Source organism: Trachypithecus francoisi, unplaced genomic scaffold (assembly GCF_009764315.1).
Source record: "Trachypithecus francoisi isolate TF-2019V2 unplaced genomic scaffold, Tfra_2.0 Lachesis_group5, whole genome shotgun sequence".
Classification (NCBI taxonomy): domain Eukaryota; kingdom Metazoa; phylum Chordata; class Mammalia; order Primates; family Cercopithecidae; genus Trachypithecus; species Trachypithecus francoisi.
The window spans coordinates 54,267,969-54,294,531 of record NW_022681470.1 but is presented as its reverse complement, the minus strand read 5'-3'; the positions used below and the strand labels follow the sequence as shown (position 1 = coordinate 54,294,531).

At 36.4% G+C, this 26,563-nt stretch overlaps 1 protein-coding gene across 9 annotated transcripts in view; it reads left to right on the top strand.

Moving 5' to 3' along the window:
• DENND1B (DENN domain containing 1B) overlaps window positions 1-26,563 on the top strand; it is a 291,773-nt gene that overhangs the window by 189,727 nt on the left and 75,483 nt on the right. For all 9 annotated transcript variants that reach the window (XM_033200326.1, XM_033200323.1, XM_033200324.1 and 6 more), the window contains 2 exons: window positions 2,120-2,245; window positions 19,452-19,553. In XM_033200326.1, the coding sequence (XP_033056217.1) occupies window positions 2,120-2,245; window positions 19,452-19,553 (228 nt within the window). The remainder of the gene's footprint in view (window positions 1-2,119; window positions 2,246-19,451; window positions 19,554-26,563) is intronic.

Genomic DNA, 26,563 nt, shown 5'->3' with positions numbered 1-26,563 from the left:
AGATGTAAGGGACATTTTAATTTTTTTATTTTCTAAAGTAAAAATCTTTTAAAAACAACTATTTATGTATAATAATACTTTAAAAAGACTGGAATCATATTCCTTACATCATAATCTTTTGGGGTGTGTATGTAGTAATTAAATATGTGTATTGATATTCACTCCCATTGTTATTGAAGGCATTTGAAACTTAAAAATAGCATTAGAAGTTTCAGAATAAAGGACATTAATTTAGATTTATTTTTGTAATTATTATTGTTTGAATATGTGGGTTACCTAAAAATATGCATTTATCGAGGTTAGATTTTAATAATAAAAACCTCTCAAATGAATCCTGGTTTATGCACTTTGTGGGCTAAATGAATTAGGCTCTCAACTTTTATCTGAATCTATGGAGCTTGGATATAAATTGAAAAGATCACAGCTATGGGGAGAAGACCTACACTGCAAAGGCCTTTCTGCATAGATTATGAACATAACTCAATAATTTTTTCAAAACTGTGGTTATAATTGGACCCAATGGGGGTCTGTTTCTTTGATCAGATCACAGTAACTGTGACTTTACACTGGAAAATGTCACTACTGTGAAGGTTTATCACCTGTAGAGCTGGTCTTTCCTCTGATGCTGTGTGCATTTCTCATTAGCATTATTCAAAGTTTAGTTGTTAATTAGGTTGACAGTTCAATTACAATCATCTACAAGTGAAGTCAGGGCTACTTGCATAAAGAAATAAAAATAACCCTTCTTGCATAGATATATGTGTGTATGTGTATATATGTGTGCATATGTTTTTGTGTATATGTGTGCATGTGTATGTATGTGTGTATATGTTTGCATATATATGTATGCATATAGATACATAAAAGGAAAAATGACACTATTTTGTTATATGATAGTTTCATAAGGGTAAGAATATGCTCTGTTAAGTGAGCATTCTTTCCAAAATTTGTCTTACCAGTTTTATTTCTAAATAAAACAGAATTGTTACAGAACTTAACATGTTTCCATTTTAAGCATTGATGAATATATATGAGAACCAATATTTTTAAATGTGTAGAATATAGTTTACTATTTTGTGTGAAAGGAATTGGTACAGTGAGTTGGATACATAGGAACATTTTATATCTCCTCCTCCTTAAATAGTAAGAGTTTTCAGCAGGAGTATGATCTCACTAAAAATTCTGTTCATAAATAATATGCGTTTTCTAAAATACATAGCACTTGAAATTAAAAGATAGAAAAATGTATGAAAAATTAAAACAAACTTAAATACCTTTTAAAAATAAGCAAATTTTTAGATAAGTTTTTCTTTGATTTAGAAACCTTAGTGTTTTAATCTGATTACTGGTTCATAAGACAATGATATTGAACTCAAACCCACCATGTGGTAGTGGAAAAAACTGGACAGAACTAGGTTTAGATCCCAGCTTTGCCACTTATTAGCTACATAGTAAGGGCAAATGAATTCACATCTTTGTTCCTCTATTTCTTCATTCATAGATGGGAATATGAATGCTTTTCTTAGAAGACTGTTGTGAATATTAAATGAGAAAATGTATAACATTTGCATAAAATTCTCCACTCATGATATAATTTCAATAACTTTATCTCCTCTCCCCTCTTCTTTATCTCATAATGACAAAAACTATTCAACAAATGACTGGAAAATTATATATGCAAATGAGACTTCCAAAAATAAAATTAAATGGTAAGTGATCCTGGAGGACCTGTAACAAATAACCTTACATAGCAAAAACGAACAAAACCCAACCTGCTTCATCTCAGAACAAGTAGACACATGTTGTAATTGCTAAAAATCTGTAGAAATGTGGCTCACAAGCAGTTTATTGTAAAATAATTAAAGCTTATTTATGTCAAGAGGCCTTGGGAAAAAAAGAGAGCATAAACCAATTTGCATTAGCACGTTACTCTCCTCTCCTGCTTTCTTTCAATTAACAGACCAGCAGGTGCTCTCTGCAGTTAAAAAGATAAGCTATCAGGGAGGAGGATGAATTTTTGGCTGACCTGAAGACACTGTGGTTTGCCTGCTGATTGGGTTCCTACCTCGCTGTACCAATTTCTGAGGTGTTAATTTAACTGTTCCTTTCTGTCATGCAGGTCTCGGCCTTGAAAAATAAACTGAAGAAGCAGTCTACAGCTACGGGTGATGGAGTAGCTAGGGCCTTTCTTAGAGCACAGGCTGCTTTGTTTGGATCCTACAGAGATGCACTGAGATACAAACCTGTAAGTGTTTTGTTTCATCACTGTTTTAATTTGCTTTTTTATGGTTCTTTGGAATGAGACAGAAAAAAAGAGACATCATTTTAATATTGCATCTTGAAAATGTATCATGGAAATCTTTTAAGATCCAAAATATTATGTTTTAAAACATACTTTTCATCTCCAATTTTTGACTTTTTATTTTTAGTTTTGTTTAGTACTCTTCCATTAGTATTTCCCAGAGTATTTGTGTCACCTTCTTAATACCCTAGAAGTGGAATACTTACTCCTTAACTAATGAAAAAATTGTATTACTGTAGTTTTTTTTTTTCTTTTTTTTCTTTTTCTTTTTTTTTTTTTTGAGACGGAGTCTCGCTCTGTTGCCCAGGCTGGAGTGCAGTGGCCCGATCTCGGCTCACTGCAAGCTCCACCTCCTGGGTTCACGCCATTCTCCTGCCTCAGCCTCCTGTGTAGCTGGTACTACAGGCGCCCGCCACTGCGCCCGACTAATTTTTTGTATTTTTAGTAGAGATGGGGTTTCACCGTGTTAGCCAGGATGGTCTCGATTTCCTGACCTCGTGATCCACCCATCTCGGCCTCCCAAAGTGCTGGGATTACAGACGTGAGCCACCGCGCCCGGCCTATATTACTGTATTTTAAAACACTTACCTGATCTTGTTAAGATCCTTAAGAAATTCATAAGACAATTGGACTTATTAGATTAATGTGTTTAGAAATGACAGGTACAAAGTGATACTTAAGAAAAATAGAACTTGAAGGTTTTACAATATTTGGAAATTTGTTGTCTTTGTAATTCATGACCCTTTGCTAAGCTGGGTTTATCTCTTTAGCATATCTTAGCTCGTTTTCTCATTCTTTCTGTTTTAATACTCTAATTAGTATTGTGTAGAATTATAGCCAAGTTTTTAAGAATATCCAAAAAGGTGCAAGTCAAAATACATTTGTTGGTTAGATTATGTTAGGCTGATTTTACAGAAATTATTAGACTATTCTTCCTTCTCTGGGTGAGTAAGTTGTAAGAGATAGAAACATTGATTTAGTAATAAGAAGACCTGCTATCTAATAGGAGTTGTTACTACGCTGCATAACCTTGACCCGTCTCCTTATTCACTCTAGATTTTGATCTTCATATTTGTAAAATGAGAATTCTTATACCTTCCCCCTCTATCTTTCAGGGTGGTGTTAAACTCAGTTGTAAACTATGAAGCACTAAACAAATGTGAATGGGTTATATCTTCTCTAAACTGACTTCTGAATTAGTGGTTCCCACTCAAGTGATCCTTATAGCTCTAAAAGGTCATCCAGTTATTGGAAGGATTCCTTAAATGCATGGGGAAATCAGCTGCTGTTTCTATAAGTGTGTTTGTCTAGTTTACATGCTAATCTTTTTGAGATATGTGTATATTTTTAAAGCATTATATAATTCATAGTACTATACAGAGTATACATATCTCACATGGGGGAGTCTTAAAAAATTGCTCATAGTTGTAAGGGTCACATTCTTTAAAAGACTGGAAACCAATAATCTATGCTACAGTAGAGCATATTCATATTTCAATTGTTCAACATCAGTAAAAACATAAAAATGAGTTTGAAACAAAATTAGTGATTGATTCTGGTTACGTCAAATTTTTAAAATAGGGATTGATTTCAAGTTTACAGTACAGGAAGGAAAGTTAAAAATATCACTTTGCTTGAATTTTGACATATTTAAGTATGTATTCATCTTAATAAACTAAACGTCATTTTTATTTTAAAATTGTTGAGTACTTCAGATTTGAAGAAAGGAGCAAATTGAAGTGAGAACATTTTCTTCAATGATTTAAACTATCCGTGTGTTGCGTACTGAGTGAAATTAATAAAATATCCCATCTTTAATATTAGTTACTATAGATTTCACTGTTTAATTTTCTCACCCTTTAAGCTTCATTGAGCAGATAGGAGTATAAGATTTCAGTGACTTTTTTAAAAAAAATCATCGTGAAAGTCAAATTGTTATTATCTGTGGAAAATGTTTAATTTTGTCTTAGAGTATCTTTCTTGTTTATTGATCACATTTTGTTATAAATTTATTTGTTTAGTTGCCTACATTTTTTTCTTTTTACATTTGATGTTTTCTTGTTTTCATTTCTGCTGTTAGGTTTTTTTAGGAGCTGAGTGATAGTATTTTCATTTTCTATGCCTTTACATTTCTTCTGACTCAATCTTTGAATGAAAACTTTCTTTTTAATGTATACTGAATGCATTTAGATGATTATTTTCCATTTATTTTCACAAGAAATAGCTTTTAAGGAAAATTATTTCTTTTTATGCATAAACTGCTTTTTCAACCATTATCTTTATAAATTGCTTGTGTCATAATTTATTAAAAGTGTATTAATTTTTTGTTTTATAATTCTTTTGGTCATTGATATAATAGACCAATGTCTTCTCTCTTCACTTAGACCTTTTTTTAATATCAACCAAAAATATTTCATATCAATCAAATATATTTTGGTTGATATTTTAAAAAGGGCTAAGTGCAGAGAGAAGTTTCAAAAACATATTTAAGGAGTATCCTGTAGCTATTATAGCACAATTGGAAAAGAAAAGATTACTCAGTAGGTGTTAATAATGTGAATTATTGGCCAGGTGTGGTGGCTCACGTCTGTAATCCCAGCACTTTGCACTTTGGGAGACTCAGACAGTCAGATCACAAGGTCAGGAGATGGAGACCATCCTGGCTAACACGGTTGAAACCCCGTCTCTCCTAAAGATACAAAAAAATTAGCCAGGCGTGGTGGTGGGTGCCTGTAGTCCCAGCTACTCGGGAGGCTGAGGCAGGAGAATGGCATGAACCTGGGAGGCGGAGCTTGCAGTGAGCCGAGATCGTGCCACTGCACTCCAGCTTGGGCAACAGAGCAAGACTGGGTCTCAAAAAAAAAAAAAAATGAATTATTTTACTAGACATTACTTTTTAAAATTTTATGATTGTTTATACACATAAAAATAAACCATTATTTCCTTACTTTTAACAGAATTAAACCTGTAGGGTAGACCAATGACTGATCAGTCTCAGGGGCCATCTCTTCACCTGGCATTCAAGGCCCTTACCATGGGCAGGCAGTCTGTTTTCCTTTTTTTCTAAACTTTGCCCTCACTTCAGAGAATTCTGCCTGTGACTTCAAATGTCCTAAGGTTCTCAGGCTTCCACACATTCACTTACAATGTTCTTTCTTCCTGGCAATGCTTTTCATCCTCACTTTTAATAGCTATCTAGTTCCTTCATGATCCTGAAAGCTGTAGTTTGTACTGACCCCTTCTTTCTCTGAATTAATTATACTTATTTGATTTAACACATTTCTTCAGCCTTATTTACATATTATTTGTTAATTACATTGTTATTTTAACTGATATTCATAATTTTTGATCACTATGAAAACATTAACTGACCATTGAACACCCATTGGATGACAGGATTTGATAGGCTCTTTGGATAAGTGTTCTTGTTGAATTTTTACAAGGCTTCAAAATATTACCCTTTATATTTTAAAGATGAGGAAAATGATACTCACAGAATTTGAGTAACCTCACTGTTTCTCTAGCTAGTGAATAGTGGGGCTTTGGTTTGAATCTGCTTTTTTCATGGTCCCTCTCTTGCTCTAGTGTGATATATTTCTCTTCTACCTTGCCTCTGTTATGATATGATGCTTTTTTTGAGATGGAGTCTCACTCTGTCTCCCAGGCTGGAGTGCAGTGGTGCAATCTTGGCTCACAGAAAGCTCCGCCTCCCAGGTTCATGCCATTCTCCTGCTTCAGCCTCCCGAGTAGCTGAGACTACAGGTGCCCACCACCATGCCCGGCTAATTTTTGTATTTTTAGTAGAGACGGAGTTTCACCATGTTAGCCAGGATGGTCTTGATATCCTAACCTCGTGATCCACCCGTCTCGGCCCCAAAGTGCTGGGATTACAGGCATGAGCCACCACGCCGAGCCATGATACACTTCTTAAGATATGTTTCAAGAGCTCCAAGATGGCCAAATAGGAACAGCTCCAGTCTACATCTCCCAGCATGAGTGACACAGAAGACGGCTGATTTCTGCATTTCCAACTGAGGTACTGGGTTCATCTCACTGGGGCTTGTGGGACAGTGGGGGCAGGACAGTGGGTGCAGCCCATGAGCATGAGTCGAAGCAGGGTGAGGCATCACCTCACCTGGGAAGCGCAAGGGGTCAGGGAATTCCCCTTCCTCGACAAGGGAAGCTGTGACAGATGGCACCTGGAAAATCGGGTCACTCCCATCCTAATACTGCACTTTTCCAATGGTCTTAGCAAACGGCATACCAGGAGATTATATCCTGTGCCTGGCGTGGAGGGTCCCATGCCCACGGAGCCTTGCTCATTGCTAGCACAGCAGTCTGAGATACAACTGCAAGGCGGCAGCGAGGTTGAGAGAGGGGCACCCGCCATTGCTGAGGCTCGAGTAGGTAAACAAAGTGGCCAGGAAGCTCGAACTGGGTGGAGCCCACTGCAGCTCAAGGAAGCCTGCCTGTCTCTGTAGATTTCAACATCTGGGGGCAAGGCATAGCTGAACAAAAGGCAGCAGAAACCTCTGCAGACTTAAATTTCCCTGTCTGACAGCTTTGAAGAGAGTAGTGGTTCTCCCAGCACAGAGTTTGAGATCTGAGAACGGACAGACTGCCTCCTCAAGTGGATCCCTGACCACCAAGTAGCCTAACTGGGAGGCACCCCCCAGTAGGGGCAGACTGACATCTCACACAGCCGGGTACCCCACTGAGATGAAGCTTTCAGAGGAACGATCAGGCAGCAACATTTGATGTTCAGCAATATTCTCTGTTCTGGAGCCTCCGCTGCTGATAACCAGCAAACAGGGTCTGGAGTGAACCTCCAGCAAACTCCAACAGACCTGCAGCTGAGGGTCCTGACTGTTAGAAGGAAAACTAACAAACAGAAAGGTCATCCACACTAAAACCCCGTCTGTATGTCACCATCATCAAAGACCAAAGGTAGCTAAAACCACAAAGATGGGGAAAAAAACAGAGCAGAAAAACTGAAAATTCTAAAAACCAGAGCGCCTCTCCTCTTCCAAAGAAACGCAGCTCATTGCCAGCAAAGGAACAAAGCGGGACGGAGAATGACTTTGACTAGTTGAGAGAAGAAGGCTTCAGACAATCAAAATTCTCCAAGCTAAAGGAGGAAGTTCGAACCCATTGCAAGGAAGCTAAAAACCTTGAAAAAAGATAAGACAAATGGCTGACTAGAATAAACACTGTAGAGAAGACCTGAAATGACCCGATGGAGCTGAAAACCATGGCATGAGAACTTCGTGACGCATGCACAGTTGTATTCAGTAGTCGATGCGATCAACTGGAAGAAAGGGTATCAGTGCTTGAAGATCAAGTGAATGAAATGAAGTGAGAAGAAAAGTTTAGAGAAAAAAGAGTAAAAAGAAATGAACAAAGCCTCCAAGAAATATAGGACTATGTGAAAAGACCAAATCTACGTCTGATTGGTGTACCTGAAAGTGACAGGGAGAATGGAACCAAGTTGGAAAACGCTCTGCAGGATGTTTTCCAGGAGAACTTCCCCAACCTAGCAAGGCAGGCCAACACTCAAATTCAGGAAATAGAGAGAATGCCACAGAGATACTCCTCGAGAAGAGCAACTCCAAGACACATAATTGTCAGATTCACTAACGTTGAAATGAAGGAAAAAATGTCAGGGGCAGCCAGACAGAAAGACTGGATTACCCACAAAGGGAAGCCCTTCGTACTAACAGCAGATCTCTCGGCAGAAACTACAAGCCAGAAGAGAGTGGGGGCCAATATTCAACATTCTTAAAGAAAAGAATTTTCAACCCAGAATTTCATACCCAGCCAAACTAAGCTTCATAAATGAAGGAGAAATAAAATCCTTTACAGACAAGCAAATGCTGAGAGATTTTGTCAACCACCAGGCCTGCCTTACAAGAGCTCCTGAAGAAAGCAATAAGCATAGAAAGGAACAACCGGGACCAGACATTGCAAAAACATGACAAATTGTAAAGACCATCGATGCTAGGAAGAAACTGCATCAACTAACGAGCAAAATAACTAGCTAACATCATAATGACAGGATGAAATTCATACATAACAATATTAACCTTAAATGTAAATGGGCTGAATGCTCCAATTAAAAGACACAGACTGGCAAATTGGATAAAGAGTCAAGATCTATCAGCGTGCTATATTCAGGAGACCCATCTCATGTGCAGACACACATAGGCTCAAAGTAAAGGGATGGAGGAAGATCTACCAAGCAAATGGAAAACAAAAAAAGGCAGGGGTTGCAATCCTAGTCTCTGGTAAAACGGACTTTAAACCAACAAAGATCAAAAGAGACGTGGCCATTACATAATGGTAAAGGAATCAATTCAACAAAAAGAGCTAACTATCCTAAATATAAATGCACCCAATACAGGAGCACCCAGATTCATAAAGCAAGTCCTTAGAGACCTACAAAGAGACTTAGACTCCCACACAATAATAATGGGAGACTTTAACACCCCCTGTCAACATTAGACAGATTAAGTAGACAGAAAGTTAAAAAGAATATCCAGGAATTGAACTCTGCTCTGCATCAAGCAGACCTGATAGGTATCTACAGAACTCTCCCACTGAAATCGACAGAATATACATTCTTCTCAGCAGCATATCACACTTATTCCAAAATTGAACACATAGTTGGAAGTAAAGCACCCCACAGCAAATGTAAAAGAACAGAAATTACAACACACTGTCTCTCAGACCACAGTGCAATCAAACTAGAATTCAAGATTAAAAAACTCGCTCAAAACCATTCAACTACATGGAAACTGAACAACCTGCTCCTGAATGACTACTGGGTACATATCGAAATGAAGGCAGAAATAAAGATGTTCTTTGAAACCAATGAGAACACAGACACAACATACCAGAATCTCAGGGACACATTTAAACCAGTGTGTAGAGGGAAATTTATAGTACTAAATGCCCATAAGAGAAAGCAGGAAAGATCTAAAATCGACACCCTAATATCACAATTAAAAGAAACTAGAGAAGTAAGAGCAAACACATTCAAAAGCTAGCAGAAGACAAGAAATAACTAAGAACAGAGTAGAACTGAAGGAGATAGAGACACAAAAAACCCTTTGAAAAATCCATGAATCCAGGATCTAGTTTTTTGAAAAGATCAACAGCATGGTACTGGTCCAAAACAGAGATATAGACCAAAGGAACAGAACAGAGCCCTCAGAAATAATACCACACATCTACCACCATCTGATCTTTGACAAATCTGACAAAACCAAGAAATGGGGAAAGGATTCCCTATTTAATAAATGGTGCTGGGAAAACTGGCTAGCCATAAGTAGAAAGCTGAAACTGGATCCCTTCATTTCACCTTATACAAAAATTAATTCAAGATGGATTAAAGACTTAAATGTTAGACCTAAAACCATAAAAACCCTAGAAGAAAACCTAGGCAATACCATTCAGGACATTGGCATGGGCAAGGACTTCATGTCTAAAACACCAAAAGCAATAGCAACAAAAGCCAAAATTGACAAATGGAATCTAATTAAACTAAAGAGCTTCTGCACAGCAAAAGAAACTACCGTCAGAGTGAACAGACAACCTACAGAATGGGAGAAAATGTTTGCAATCTATTCATCTGACAAAGGGTTAATATCCAGAATCTACAAAGAACTCAAACAAATTTACAAGAAAAAAAAAACCCCATCAAAAAGTGGGCGAAAGATATGATAAACAGACACTTCTCAAAAGAAAACGTTTATGCAGTCAATAGACAAATGAAAAAATGCTCATCATCACTGGCCAACGGAGAAATGCACATCAAAACCACACCATCTCACCATCTCACACCAGTTAGAATGGTGATCATTAAAACATCAGGAAACAAAAGGTGCTGGAGAGGATGTGGAGAAATAGGAACACTTTTACAATGTTGGTGGGACTGTTAACTAGTTCAACCATTGTGGAAAAGAGTGACGATTCCTCAAGGATCTGGAACTAGAAATACCATTTGACCCAGCCATCCCATTATTGAGTATATACCCAAAGGATTATAAATCATGCTGCTATAAAGACACATGCAGACGTATGTTTATTGTGGCACTATTCACAATAGCAAAGACTTGGAACCAACCCAGATGTCCACCAGTGACAGACTGGATTAAGAAAATGTGGCACATATACACCTTGGAATACTATGCAGCCACAAAAAAGGATGAGTTCATGTCCTTTGTAGGGACATGGATACAGCTGGAAACCATCATTCTCAGCAAAGTATGGCAAGGACAAAAAACCAGACACCGCATGTTCTCACTCATACGTGGGAATTGAACAATGGGAACACTTGTACACAGGAAGGGGAATATCACACACCAGGGCCCGTCATAGGGTGGGGTGAGTGGGGAGGGATAGCATTAGGAAATATACCTAACGTAAATGACGAGTTAATAGGTACAACACAGCAACATGGCACATGTATACATATGTAACAAACCTGCACATTGTGCACGTGTACCCTAGAACTTTAAGAAAAAAAAAAAAGAGAAAAAAAAAGAATTAAATTTAAATAAATAAAAAAAGAAAGAAAAAAAGATATGTTTCCTGAACGTGCATTGCTTCTAAATGAAGATACATGAAAGGCATTCAGTATTCACTAATGGAAAGACCAAGTTCAATACAAAGTCTTAGGAATTTTCTTCATAGAAACAGGTGGCATAGGCATCTCATAGTGGGTATATAAATTGGAGAAATGATTTGATATTTATGCTATTTTCATTTATGGTTTTGTTTGCCTGGAGTAACTACTACTGCTCAAACAGCTTCATCCTCTTCCCTTCAGTCTTCTAATTCTTTTCTTCCCTTCTTTGTCTTAATACTCTACACAGCAGGATTGAATATATTGTACTGGAAGGGAGTTTTGATTCGTCTATTTTTCTCTTTCTGTAGAAAATCATCTGAAGTAAAAGTCAATGGCAAGATGTTTCATTGTGTAAGAATATACTTCTTATTCTGTCTATTAGGATACATTATACATATAATTTATGTTTATCAGATATATGTTGAGTGCAGCTATAATAGGTCCTCTCTGAAGCTTCTGGGCCAAAAAATAATGTTAAGCATGTGCCCCCACCAGGAGCTTATAGTGACATAGGGTGATACAATCATTTCTTCTCTAGCAGTAGCAAACAAAATGAACCCGAAAATGATAAAAGAAAATTATGCTTCTCAATGTATGGGAAACAAGAAACCTGGGAGATAACTGTTGAATATATGCGTTTTTCTGGAGAGAGTATTCATGTCTTCCACCATGTTCTCAAAAAAGAATAAATCCAAAAAGGGTTAGGATTCACTCCCATAGAGGCAGCAGAACCAGTCATAAATGACCTTTCAGTCAGGAGAGTTTCAGCTTTATCTTACAATTAATACACAGTGTTTACAATTATTTATCATGGGAATGTCGTGCTTAGCATTGTGTATTAGAAAGACCACTTTCATGATGTTGTTCATGTTAGATCAAAGTTGAGCAAGACCAGAGGCAGGGAGACAGTTGTGGCTATCATGGTCTTATTGCAGAAGAGGAAGAAAGGACCTTTGTGAATATCCTGAAGGCTCAAATCTCAAAGACCTTAGGAAGGAAGACAGAAGTACTGGGGAACCAGTAGATGTGGATTATGAGAAAAATACCCTCCAGGTGATTTGCATATTCCTATACAGATACTAAATATATATGCTAAATACTGCTAAAGAGTAACTTATTTTATATATTAAGTACTTAAAATGTCTAAGCTGGCAACCCTAAATTGTTGTTACTTACAGTGCCTAGTCCACACTCTCTAAATGTTACCTTGGCATGATTGGCGAATAAATTGTACCCACCCTTAATTACAGAGAACAATATAAAACTCCTTAAAGTTGTTGGAAATTCAAATAAGGTAATGAATGTTTTACTCTTTTTTTTGGATTTTAGCCAACAGCAAGTTAGCTCCTTTTTAAGAATTAAAAAATGTGAGATAAAATTAACGTACTAAATGAATGGAAGAGAGTGGTAAGAGCACAGGACTCTGTAACCATACTGACTGGATTTATCCTCATTCTGTGACCAACTAGTTATATGACTTTGGGCAAATTAACCTATTAGTGCTTTGGTGTTTACATTTGTTTAAAAAAAAATAATGATACTTCTTGGGTTGGCATGTAGTAAATGCTGTTTATGTTGTCATTATTAAAAATAAAATATAGAATCAATAGACTTAGTAAGGAAAATCCCTTTAGCATAACCATAAACAAAGCATCTTTCCAGAAAGGAATACACTGCCTTTAACATGATACTTTAAAATGATTGTATTAAATAACTAAGAAATGGTCTTTAGTTATACCTCTGTGTATCACTTGTGTCACAAGCTATAAAAAAGTCAAATTTTTGAATAATAGCTGATGTTGAAGAAATGTTTGTTTGAGTTAAAATATTGTTTAATATATTCAAAGACATGCTTGATTATCCTGTCTGAGAGCACAGAAGTAACACTCAAGTTTATTCGCTTTAATGCTTAAGGTGCTGTCATGTGTTTCCATCACTCAAACTTTCCTGGGCTGCCTTGACCTTGCTAATGGATAAAAAATAAGTTACTTTAAAAATAAAGATTGGTTAGTAATCCGGGCCTCAGTTTGACAAGTTGGAGGAGTGACAGTTCGACAAGTGTATCTTTCAAACACTTTTTGATTATTTTCTTTAAAACATTATCAGTAAGTAATGTTGTTGTATTTAGTGATTAAGCTCAAGCAATTTAAACATGGGGTTGGCATCCATAATTTAAAAGGCCATTCACTAAATCTTCATCTTAACATTTCCATTTAAGAAATTTGTAATTGTCAACTTGTTAGAGTTTTAAAAATCCAGGTTGAAAAGTACTACTCCTCACAGTTTTATGGTTACTAAAACATTTTACGCATCCTTTCATGTCATTACTCTTGCTTGAGCATAGATAGACCCGTTAACTTGAGAGATGGTTACCACCAAAGGAATAGTTGGTGTGCATCTGGCTTTCTAATGGATAGAAGTTGTTTTATGGCACTTTCTTTCTGCTCATTTCTAATTAATAGGGAGAGAATTTTGCTTTATTGCTTCAGTAATAATATACAGTTTCTCCTCAAGTACTTTGGAACAGATAGAACTAGGGACTTGGGTAGTGTTCAATTTATATATCACTGATATGTTTTATGAGAATGGAGAGTGTTTTTCTCATTGTCTTAAGTTGTGGGGAAGAAAAATGTATTTTTAAATAGTATGCACAAAGTTAATGCACAATCTATTAATTTTTTCTAAGTATTTAAATTCACACAAAAAGCTAGAAACAGCAATGTCTAATTTAGAAAAATTAGTTCCTTTTTCTATCTTAAGTTGCTGATTCATAGGTAAATAGAACATTAGTAGGTAGCTGTAGTTTTTCTTTTTTCAAGACAGATCCAGCAACTTGAGGATAAAGTAACAAAATAATATGTACAAATAAAATATTTTGATGCTGATGGTTAAACTTTATAGTTTGACTGTGAGGTTTTATTTCATTGATTTCTAGCTAAAGTGCCAACAATGGAAGAAAATTACTGTTTCCATGGTTAATATACTCTGAAAGTAGAGTTGCTGTACCTTATGTAATAATAGCATTAGGACATGTAGAAGGAATATGCTGTATAACCTGAAAATCATTTATTACTATTTCCTGTGAGAATCTGCAAATATTTGAACATTCCCGTGAGATATCTGACAGCAGAGTCTTTCAGAGATTTTAAATTTAAGATAGCCATCAATATGCAGACATTTTTGCTTAGTTTGTTTATACTCCTTATGTAATGGTGACATTACATTGAGTCCAGGTGCATTAAGGAACTGAATAAGTATAATGTTGATGTTTTGGATTATATTTCACATTTTTTACTTTATCATTCTTTCTGATACCCTAATTTTCTTTCACAGTGAACTCTTGCTAAGTCATACACATCCTGGTAGTATAAGATCTAATCTACGTTTTAAGTATTTTCTTGTTCTTAGAAAGTTTTCTACTCCAGGTACAATATATAGAACTTGAAAGATACTCATTCGTAAAGCAAACAAACACAAACATTATGTCAGTAATGATTATCACTCTGAAGTTGAACATAATACTAAGGTAGAAAAACAGCTCTATTTCGTCCATAACTTACTTGTGGCTTAATTATTCTGTGTAAATAATTCATATAGTAACTAGGAGATATTTATTTAACACTCAAAATGCAGAGTACTGGGTTGGTTGCTGCAGGGCAGGGATCCCCACTCCCATTAGGAACCAGGCCAGATGGCAGGAGGTGAGCGGCAGGCGAGGGAATGAAGCTTCATCTGTATTTACAGCCACTCCCCATGGCTCACATTACTGCTTGAGCTCCACCTCCTGTCTCATAGGAGCGAAACCCCTATTATGAACTGCATATGTGAGGGATGTAGGTTGCATGCTCCTTATGAGAATCTAATGCCTGATGATCTGTTACTGTCTCCCATTACCCCCAGATAAGACCATCTAGTTGCAGGAAAACAAGCTCAGGGCTCCCACTGATCGATTCTACATTATAGTGACTTGTAGAATTATTTCATTATGTATTACAATGTCATAATAATATAAAGTACACAATAAACGTAATGCGCTTGAATCATCCCACAACCATTTCCCACTTCTGCTGTCTGTGGAAAAATTGTCTTCCACAAAACCCCTGTCTAGTGCCAAAAAGTTTGGGGACCACTGCCATAGGGAATGCAAAGATGAACAAGAATTTAGTCCCAGACCTCCAGAGTTCACAGATAAGATATATGAAAATAACCTTGAATGTATGGCAGAAAATAAGTCCCTACGAAAATCTGTTTCCCTTCTCTGTATTGTAAACTTTATTCTGATTCTACTGCTGATTATGTTTTCCTGATAGCTGTTTATGTTCCTTTGTTGGGCTTTCCATCGAGATGACTGCTTTTGATTCCTTTCTTTTTGCCTCATCACTGTTTTATGGAGCAAAATATTCAGTAGTTTTTCTGTCATGTCAGAATTATCTCATGAAGAGATTTTCTTTTCCATTGTTTTATGTTTCTACCTGGTTACTTTGTGTCTCTACAGAATCATACGTTTACTTACTTTTCTGTGAATGAATAATACAACATTTAAAAAATAGATTATAGATGGGTATTTCTTAATTGCATAAGTCGTTTTCTGTAAGTAGATTGATCAACTCAACTTTAATACTCATATCTGTACAGATAATTCTTAAGTATGTATTAAATAACAAATTTTCCTAACACGAGTTTCTAGCTTTGTGCTATATATACCTTCACGTGTTTCTCAAACATCGGTGGTAGATATTGTTGGTGCCCTGCCCAGATCCCCTGTACTTATTGTTGTACTTGTTTTGTGAAAAATTGCCCTTAGCTAAATGGGAGTGCATCACCAGGAAAACTATGTTCATCCTTCATCTTTGCACCTCTCAGCATTGAAAAAGAACACTTCTTACACGGGATGTAAGACGCTGGCCTCTCTGCTTCAAAGTGGGATCAAGTCTGTGGTACAGTTGGTGCTTTCTCATGGGATTCGGCTGAAGCTTATCTCCAGTTGAGACCATATTCTTGTTTGACTTTTTCCTATGCCCTGTCTTGTTTTCCTTAATACCTTTTTCCTGAGAGTGATCTGCGAAAATCAATTGTACAAGAACCCCTATCTCAGGCTCCAGTAGGAATACTACCAAAAACATATGCCGATATTGATTTTATCAGCTTCTCCTTAAATGTGGTTTTCTTTCTATATTTTCAGTCTCTAATAAATAATGTCATTTTATGACCCTTAATCTAGAAATCTGGAAGTCACCTTTGACCCCTACTTGTTACTGTATATCAGTAGTTCTCAAACATTTTGGTCTCCGGATGTCTTTATACTCTTAAAAATTATCAAAGAGCCTTCATTTATGTGAGGTATCTGTATAAATATTTACCATATTAGAAATTAAAACAAAAAATATACATTTATTTTTAAAGCAGTATAAACTAAATATGAATATAAAACATTTTTATGAAAAATTGCTATATTCCTAAACAAATTTAGTCTAAACAATATCATTGTTTTACATTTTTTTCAGGGCTTTTTAATATCTAGCTTAGTAGAAGTCAGCTGGATTCTGATATTTGATTCTGTATTCAGTCTATTGCAGTATTGCCAACCAGGTAGCTTTTGGGAAACACTTGGATCTCAGGAGAAAATGAGAGACAAGAGTGCCAATAATGACTTACATTATTATGAAAATACTTTTAATGCTACAGATCCTGTGGAAAAGTCTGACCTTGGATCACACTTTGAGAAACATCACTGCATATCAATTGACAAACTAGTCCTATCGATTTTGCCATGAAATGTTTAACAATGTAGTTAACCACATGAACTTCAAATACTCATAACTTGGGTTAAAATCATAGGCAAAATTCTTCTCATGTCATTCAATTCAACTTTGGTTTTAAAGAACTCGTACTGCAGAGTCATTTATTAGTATAATCTGTTTCATAGCATATGCCTTAAGGATGACAATAATTGAGGCCTCCAATGATGGCAGTAATTGAGGTTCCTGTGTATTAATATGTACAACTTTAGAGCGTTATTAATAAAGACTTATTTTTTTCTTTGAGAGAAAATTCTAATGTGTCAGTGCTTTGTCTTTTGTTATTATCAGAGATTCTTAGTAAACAAACCGTGTTAATCAAATTGAAGGTTTAGTTCAAAGTTTTTCCATGATTTGTGTCATCACAAGTGGATGGACAGCAAATCTGAGCTTTTTCTTTACTTGTTCTCTGGAGAGATTGAAAGTACTCAGAGGTTAATGAGGACAGAATTCTTCCAGCTTACTTCACATAGGCTAATAAATAAACTATGCCCAACTTTTAAGAAAGCATAGACCTTAGTCTCATCCATTTCTTCTTGTCTTGAAATACATCTTTACATGTTTAAAGAAAAATCTATCACATAAAAACTAAAGTTACCCTTAGTCCTGATTACTTTGCAATAGCAGTGATGCCAGAACTGCCATTAGAGGCAATTACTTATATTTATTTTTAAAATTGTATTTATTTTTGCGAAGATGATATGTCATATGGAATAAGGCTTAGCTCATTTGCTATTTTTATTTTATTTTTACAACTCAATCATAAAACATTTATCAGGCTCCCAGTGTAACTAGGGATGATGCTAGTACTAGAGATTAGAAAACAATAGACCTTTGTCTTTAACAGGCTTGCCTATTGTAGATTTTCTTCCTCTAATAGATTATAAATTCAGTGATAGTGGACAATATAGTACATTTGTGATCATCCAAAATATATTTATGTAAATTAGTCCAGTTTAAAAAACATATAATTTAAAAATCATCTGTAGCTCTTTACGATTGGCAATAATAGGCTGGGTTGGTGGCTTGTGCCTAGAATTCCAGCTTTTTGAGTGGCCGAGGTGGGGAGATCACTTGAGCCCAGGAGTTTGAGACCAATTTGAGCAACATAGCGAAACCCTTTCTCTACAGAAAATACAAAATGTTATCCGGGCATCGTGGCATGTGCCTGTAGTCCCAGCTACTCAGGGGCTGAGGTGGGAGGATCACCTGAGCCCAGGAGGTCAGGCTGCAGTGAGCTATGAATGAACCACTCTAATCCTGCCTGCATGGCAGAATGACCCCCTCCCCAACCCCTCACCCCTGAAAAAAATTAGCAATCATTTGGATAAAAATATATAATGACATTTTTATCATCAGTCATTGGCTGGTGGCTGGTGGTAGGTGACACCACTTAAGAGTTTATTTAATTGTCTTCTTTAATAATTTGTTTGAATTTTGTTTTCTTTTTCTTATAGCAGTGCTATCCAGGAAAACTTTTTATGCTAAAGGAAATGTTCCATATCTGTGCTGTTCAATATAGTAGCCACTAGCCACATGCGACCATTGAGCAGTTCAAATACAGCTAGTATGACTGAGAAACTGAAGTTTTAATTAATCTTCATAAATTTACATTTATGTAGCTGCATGTGACTAGTGTCTACTGAATGTGACAGTACAGTTCTATAGTGTATTAACTTTATCAGAAAGTGGTAATAGTTGAATTACATAGATAGTTACTCTCATTATTTTATTTATACAGGAACCTATTTTCAGAATTGTACTTAAAGATATCTGTAATAATATTGAGTCTTAAGATTAAATTATAATGCTAATTAAATTATAATTGTTATTTTTTCAAAGTTCTATTAGAAGGTAAGCAGGCACACTTTTTCCTTTTTCTTATAACATAAATATTGCTACAATGTGCATTATAATGAATGAATCATTTTTATTCATCTCTGTTTTCATTTTTGTCATAAAGTTTAGTCACTTTGTGTTGAATGGGTTAGAGGACTGTTCAGACTGATGAGGGAAATAGGTGGTAGGAATTAGCCAGTGGGTGATGATTTTCTGCATTCGTGCAGAGGAATAAGTAGAAAACAAATGGAATCAGTAGGACTTGAGATTTAAGTCCTTTCTGGTTTGGAGGAGCACTTGGTAGAGCTACCGCAAGACGCTTGCAAAGATATGAATACTTAGCGCAAAGGATTAATGAAAGCAGATGCCAAATAGGACTTATCCTGGAAAGCATCCAGTCTGAATTGTTTTGCAATCATGAAGAGAAGGGGATTGTAAAATCTTTTCATTAATTAAAAAATAAATTAATGATCATAACAACTAAGTGCGAATGTCAAAAATCATGCAGCAGTTTTTATAGTAACGATGTTATTTCTAATCAGGATGCAATAAAATTATGTGATATTTTCAGGTATGTGTGCTATGTTTAATACTCATAATTAAATATGATGTCAAATCTTTATTTTTAGGGGACTTACTCTTACTTGAGGGAGTAAAATTGAGCAATTTTAAGAGTCCATGGGATCCTGGATTAAAAAGCTATAGTACAGGCTTATTAGTAGAGGAATGTTTCTGCTACCCTAAAATCTAACTGTTCTGTGTAAGGAAGGGTCTGTTGCTTCTGTACCTTACACTTCCTCTATCACTCTCCAGATACCAATTTAAAGAGACTAGTTCTCTCTGACCTTTTATTGATGCCCTTAAAATCTTTATTTCTATCTAGGGTGAGCCCATCACTTTCTGTGAGGAGAGTTTTGTAAAGCATCGCTCAAGTGTGATGAAACAGTTCCTGGAAACTGCAGTTAACCTCCAGCTTTTTAAACAGGTAAGAATGGACCTCCACATTTTTCTTTTGTAACAGAACATCGTCAGTTTTACATGTTTGTATTACTATAAAACTATGTACAAACCCTGAGTAGCATCTTTTCTAGAATTTCAGGAAAGTTTTCTTTCTTTTATAACTCTGTGACTAGTTATGACATAGCACTCTAGAAATACTATGTAATAACTTTGCTATTAAAAAATTTCTCATCAGGCCGGGCGCGGTGGCTCAAGCCTGTAATCCCAGCACTTTGGGAGGCCGAGACGGGCGAATCACGAGGTCAGGAGACCGAAACCATCCTGGCTAACACGGTGAAACCCCGTCTCTACTAAAAATACAAAAAAATTAGCTGGGCGACGTGGCGGGCGCCTGTAGTCCCAGCTACTCGGGAGGCTGAGGCAGGAGAATGGCGTGAACCCGGGAGGCGGAGCTTGCAGTGAGCTGAGATCCGGCCACTGCACTCCAGCCTGGGGGAAGAGCGAGACTCTGTCTCAAAAAAAAAAAAAAAAAAAAAAAAAAAAAAAATTCTCATCAAATGTGATAGAGCTTAAAGTCTTATTGAGGAAGAATATACATTCACAGAAGCAGCAGCAACATGACTAGTTTTACTTATATAAGGCATCTTAGAAGAAGTTATTTTGGTATGGTGGATTGATACGGTAAACAAACTATTTTTATAGGATTATTCCATTGTAATACAGTTTATAAAATAGTTTATAAAATGAATATTTAACTGTTTAAGCTTTGTAAGACTTTTTAATACTCATGCATTCAGAATTAAAAATAAGACTCATGGTTATCCTGTTTGTCCTGATTTTTGGTTCAGAAAATATAATTGCTATTTCAAAAAAGCAGTAACTAGACATCAGATTTCAGAAATTTTGGATGCACCGGTTCTGTCATTCCAATGTGTAATCATAGCAAGTCTCTTAAATTGGGTTGTCTTCGTTTCTGTATACAAATTTTGAATTAAGTACTTAGCAGTTGTTTTTCTTATTCCGCATGACAATGTTAAGTGTAAAGTTTACTATGTGAATTAAGGATTTAATGAAGACCTACTGTGTGTCATAAACTGTGCTCAGGGCCAGGATACAAAAATGAATAAAAAGTCAGTAATGCCCTTGAGAAGCTGACAGTCTTAACAATTTTTTTGAACTGTTAGAAGAAAAGATACTGTATAACTCAAAATAACCTTCAAATTAGGTCAGTAAAGAAATCAACATGGCAACAATTAATGCTACTACTTCTGAGGAATTTTTTTTTTTTTTTTTTTTTTTTTTTTTTTTGAGGCGGAGTCTCGCTCTGTCTCCCGGACTGGAGTGCAGTGGCCGGATCTCAGCTCACTGCAAGCTCCGCCTCCCGGGTTTACGCCATTCTCCTGCCTCAGCCTCCCGAGTAGCTGGGACTACAGGCGCCCGCCACCTCGCCCAGCTAGTTTTTTTGTATTTTTAGTAGAGACGGGGTTTCACCGTGTTAGCCAGGATGGTCTCGATCTCCTGACCTCGTGATCCACCCGTCTCGGCCTCCCAAAGTGCTGGGATTACAGGCTTGAGCCACCGCGCCCGGCCCTTTTCTGAGGAATTTTTAAAAAATTATCTGAGATTACAAAATACTCTGGGGCAGGGAGAGATACCTGTCTTCCAATAAGTGAAGTTTTACATTAAGGAAACGGTTAAGGTTATTCTATATACAAACTTAAGGAGCATGGATTTCATGATCAGAGATGTCTTGTGAATTTCCAAAAAATAGAGTGGGCTGCTTTTGGAACGTTTTGTCCCTAGAGGTCTTCAAGCATAGACTGAATTACTTCCCAGGGTTGAAAGGAAGATGAAGTGATAGTACTTTATAAATGCTAAAGTATAGCACAGCACAGTCCCAGGCTAGTCATGCAATGCATGCTTGTTGAGTAAAATATCAGTATCTTTTTGTATTTTTCTCTGTCAAGAAGAGACACTGTCTTCCATTATCAAAACTGAGTTGTGAAGATTATATGGGGGTCAGGGGTTGAATGGGTAGGTAGAATATCTAACTTACTTCCCTGTGATTATGAGCTTCTGTAACTAGATCCTTACCACTTAATAAAGTTAACAAAATGGTAATTTTTTTGCATAGTTACAGAAGCATTTACTTTTTAGGAGTCATGTATAGTTGGGTTACATCTTGACTGTATCACAGAGTATCTATTTTACATTAGTACATATTTCTTTTTCTTTAAAATAGAAATATCACCACCTACCTCACAGGATTATAGTAAGGTTTATGTGAATTAACACGTGTAACTCTCAGCACAGTGCATGATGCTTTGTTGATGCTCAGCAAATCTTAATGTCTGCCTCATTCTTAGAGAAATTACATTAAAAAATACCTATCTGTGTAGGACTTTTAAAAAATACAATTTGGTCAAGGAGGTTAAATGTAAAATATGAAAATAGTCAACCAAAGAACTAATTATATGGACAATGTGGATAGTCTTACTTGCACAAATTGGCTGTCTTCTAGAACTTGATATACTTATGATTCTTAAAAAAGTCATACATGCAGATAGCCCTGAAAGGATTGAAAAAGATTCTTGTTGACAGAGTTTCACAAACTTCTAAAAGAAGAGTCAGTTGGTAAAAAACTAACACAGATGAATCCTCAAAGATTCTACTGATACAGCTGAAAAAAAAAAAATATTTATTAGGTACAAAAGATTTGTAACTATGACTTTGTGATCCATTATAGTCTAGAATTATTCAGGTTATCTCTTAGCATAGCTTATGCTTCAAATTTGAGAGGACTTCGACCCAGGAAAGCAGCATATAATTTTAAGGAAAGAGTTAAAGTGAAGTTTAATTTCTGATAATATGGCAAGGTAGGATCCATAGATAACCTACATACTACAATTTAAAACGTAATATTTAAAGAACTCCTTACGTTGAGACAGTGTAAGAGACAAAACCTAGTGCTCATTTTACAGGATGAGAAGTGTAATAGGAGACCCAATTCCTGTAATTCTGAGAAGACTTAGTGTACAAGTAAACTACAAATAAAGGTGCTTCCTTTCTCACTCAAGTTTCCTGGGGATCTGTAAGGAAACTCATACATCCAAAGCATTAGTGCTGGGTAGAGGGAAGGGAAAAGTGCTGCTAAGAAGTAACCACATGTCAGCCTGCACAGGAATTTGCAGCCTGAATTAATATTTTCTGATTTTGGCTGACAAAACTCAAACCAAATTTAAAGTGACCCTAAATGTGCCCCCAGACCTCAGGAAGAGGCAAACATACATTCCCTCTTCAGGAAATCACCTTCAGCCAGGCGTCAAATAATTCATCCAGCTAAAAGTCCAAAAAGATATTTTACTGTTAAAAATTATTAAAAGAACCGGGTACAGTGACTCACAGGAGAAAAATTATTAGATCCTAGCAACAGGTACCTGTAATCCCAGCATTTAGGAGACCAAAATGGGTGGATCAGGCCAGGAGATCGAGACTATCCTGGCTAATACAGTGAAACTCCGTCTCTACTAATAAAAAAAAGAAAAAAGAAATTAGCTGGGCGTGGTGGCAGGCGCCTGTAGTCCCAGCTACTTGGGAGGCTGAGGCAGGAGAATGGCATTAACCCGGGAGGTGGAGCTTGCAGTGACTGAGATTGCACTGTTGCACTCTGGCCTGGGCGACAGAGTGAGACTCTGTCTCAAAAAAAAAAAAAAGAAAAAGAAAAAGAAAAAAGAAAAATTATTAAAAATACAAGGAAACAAATTATAAATGAGAGCTAGCAGAAACAACAGATGAAACTGACTTGCAATTTTAAATATGGGATTTATCAGAAATAGAATATGAAAATAGCCTGTTTAACATGTTGAAAGAAGAAACAAGCTTTAAAATGTTCAGAGAAGAAAAACTTTAAAGAGTGCAAAGACAGGCCGGGCGCGGTGGCTCACGCCTGTAATCCCAGCACTTTGGGAGGCTGAGGCGGGCGGATCACAAGGTCAGGAGATGGAGACCATCCTGGCTAACACGTTGAAACCCCGTCTCTACTAAAAATACAAAAAAATTAGCCGGGCGCGGTGGCGGCCGCCTGTGGTCCCAGCTACTCGGGAGGCTGAGGCAGGAGAATGGCGTGGGCGCGGGAGGCAGAGCTTGCAGTGAGCCGAGATCACGCCACTACACTCCAGCCTGGGCGACAGAGCGAGACTCCGTCTCAAAAAAAAAAAAAAAAAAAAAAGAGTGCAAAGACAATTTCAAAGAGGTAACAAATAAACTTCTGTTATGGAAGCATGTAATAATTGAAATTAAATAAATTGATGGGTGTAACTGCACATCAGATATAAGTGAAGAGAGGTTTGCTAAGCTGAAGATATATTTGGAAAAGAAGTTATACAGAATATGGTATGGAAAGACAGAGAAATAGAAAATACAGGAAGTTGATAGATGTAGAGGGTAGACTAAGAATGTCCTTAAATTCATATAGTCAGTTCTAATAGGTGAAGACAGAAAATGGAGCAGAGACAGTAGTTGAAAGGATAGTGACAGAACCAGTGAAAATACACTTCATAAATTTACAAATTTATGAAGTCTTAACATCCAAACCGAATAAAGAAGAATCTATGCCCACACGCAGTGTATATTCAGCTATAAAACACTAAAGAAAAGGGAATTTTTTTTTTAAATAGGAGAAAAAAAGATTACCTTCAAAGGAGCAACATATTGATGGCTTACTTCACAGCAGCAACAATGGAATCTAGAAGATACTGGCATGATATCTTCTATGTGTTGAGAAAAAAATGCCTAGAATTCTGTGCCAAACAAAACACCTTTGAATTATGAGTGACATGAGGACATTTCCCAAGAAAAGCTGAGTTTGTTCCCGTTGTGTTGGTTTTATTAATGTGTCCACTTGGCTAGGCTACCATCCTCAATTATTCCATCAAACGGCAATTTAGGTTTTGCTATGTAGGGATTTTAAAGATAAAATTAAAACTCCTAATCATTTGACTGTAAATAAAGAAGATTATTCTAGATAATCTAATTGGTGAACCTATCTGAATCACTTGGAAAGCCTTAAAAAGAGAACTAACCAGCCTGGGCAGTATGGTGAAACCCTGTTTCTACAAAAAATACAAAAATTAGCTGGATATAGTAGTTCACACCTATAGTCCCAGCTACTATGGAGGCTAACGTGGATCACCTGAGCCCAGGTGGTTGAGGCTGCAGTGAGCTGTGAGCATGCCTGCCACTGCACTCCAACCTGGGCGACAGAGTGAGACCCTGTGTCAAAACAAACAAGCAAACAACAACAACAGCAACAAAACAGGAGTAAGGTTTCCTTCAGAGAGAGAATTCTACTTGTGGATGACAGCTTGGTTCTTTGCCCCTTAGCTCAAGACTGCCCAGGATTTTCCCTTACTGACAACCTGTCCTGTGAATTTCAGACTTGCTTAGCCAGCCCTGCAATCATGTAAGCCAATTCCTTCTCATAAATCTCATGTGTATGTGTATAAATATAGAATCTCCAACTGTTTTTTCTTCTCCAGTTGAACCCTGACTCATACACCAATAGCAAAAAGAAATCCTTAAGGAAGTACTTTAAGGAAGTACCTCAGGGAGAAAATCTTCTCAAATGAAAGATCCAAGTTGGATGGTCTGAGATACAAGAAGTAAGGAAGAGCAAAAGACATGTTAAATATATGGATTAAAATGAAGCAGTATTGACTGTATAAGCCAGGCAAATTATTCCGTATGTTCAAGAATCAAATGGCTCCAATTCAGATTCCAAAAAGTTCCTGTTTTACTTATTGCAAAATCATACCTAATTTTCAAACACTAAAAATTTCCCTCTGAGAAAGGTGCCAACTATTTTTTTTTTCCTTTTTGAGATGGAGTCTTGTTCTGTTGCCCAGGCTGGAGTGCAGTGGCGAGATCTCAGCTCACTGCAACCTCTGCCTCCCAAGTTCAAGCGGTTCTCCTGCCTCAGCCTCCTGAGTAGCTGGGATTACAGGCACGTGCCATGATGTCACCTATTCTTATTGGGACTCCTAGCATATACAGTTTAGCCAAAAAAAAAAAAAAAGTATAAAGATTTACAAAGAAACATACCAAACTGACGTTTTTATTTCTTTGGAGATAGATGTTTCTTAAAACATGATGGAATAAATTTGACTTGATTGAAATTCAGAACTTTTAGTCATCAAAAAAAACAGTATATTTGCAATACGTACAAATTGCTCAAGGATTTAGAATCTACAGTATAATAAACAAACTACCACATGCCAGTAAAAGCATATCATCCAATATAATTTAATTATTCAAAAGATTTGAATAGGCACACGCAGATGAAGAAACTTGCATCACTAATAATGATCAGTAAGATATTCAGCCTCATTAGTAATCAGAGAACATCAAATAAAAAATAATGAAATAGTACTTGACGGTCACCAGACTGGCCAAGTTTTAAAAACCTGAAAATCCCCAGTTTGGGCAAGAACATAGAGCAAGGGACAAAGATTTAACTGTTTATTGAAGTGTAAATTTGCACAAGTTAACACTTTGGTACTACCCTTTTATTTTTAGAATATGAATTTCCTGTGACCCAGAAATCGCATTCTGAAATGTGTACCAAAAGTCATTTACCAAAATTGCTCATAAAAGCAAAGTCTGGATGTAATCTTAGATATCCATCAGTGTTAAAATCAGTAGATTGTTACATTCATACAACAGAACACTAAATATCAGGGAAATGAATTAACTACAGCCAAACTGAAAATGAGTGAATCGAAAGGAGCAAGTTACTGAAGAGATATGTGATGAGACATTTTATGTGATATTCGAAAGCAAGAAAAGCTAAATAATATATTAGGTAAATATATTTATGTGATAAAACCATAAAGAAAGGCAAATCTTGACTGTTACATAAAGTGTTCTATAAATATAACCACTGTTCTTTGTAAGCTATTTAAAATAAATTTTAAAGTCTTTCAAATAAATACCAATATTGTGATTTTGATCCTCAAGAAAAGAAAATAAAAAGCAAGG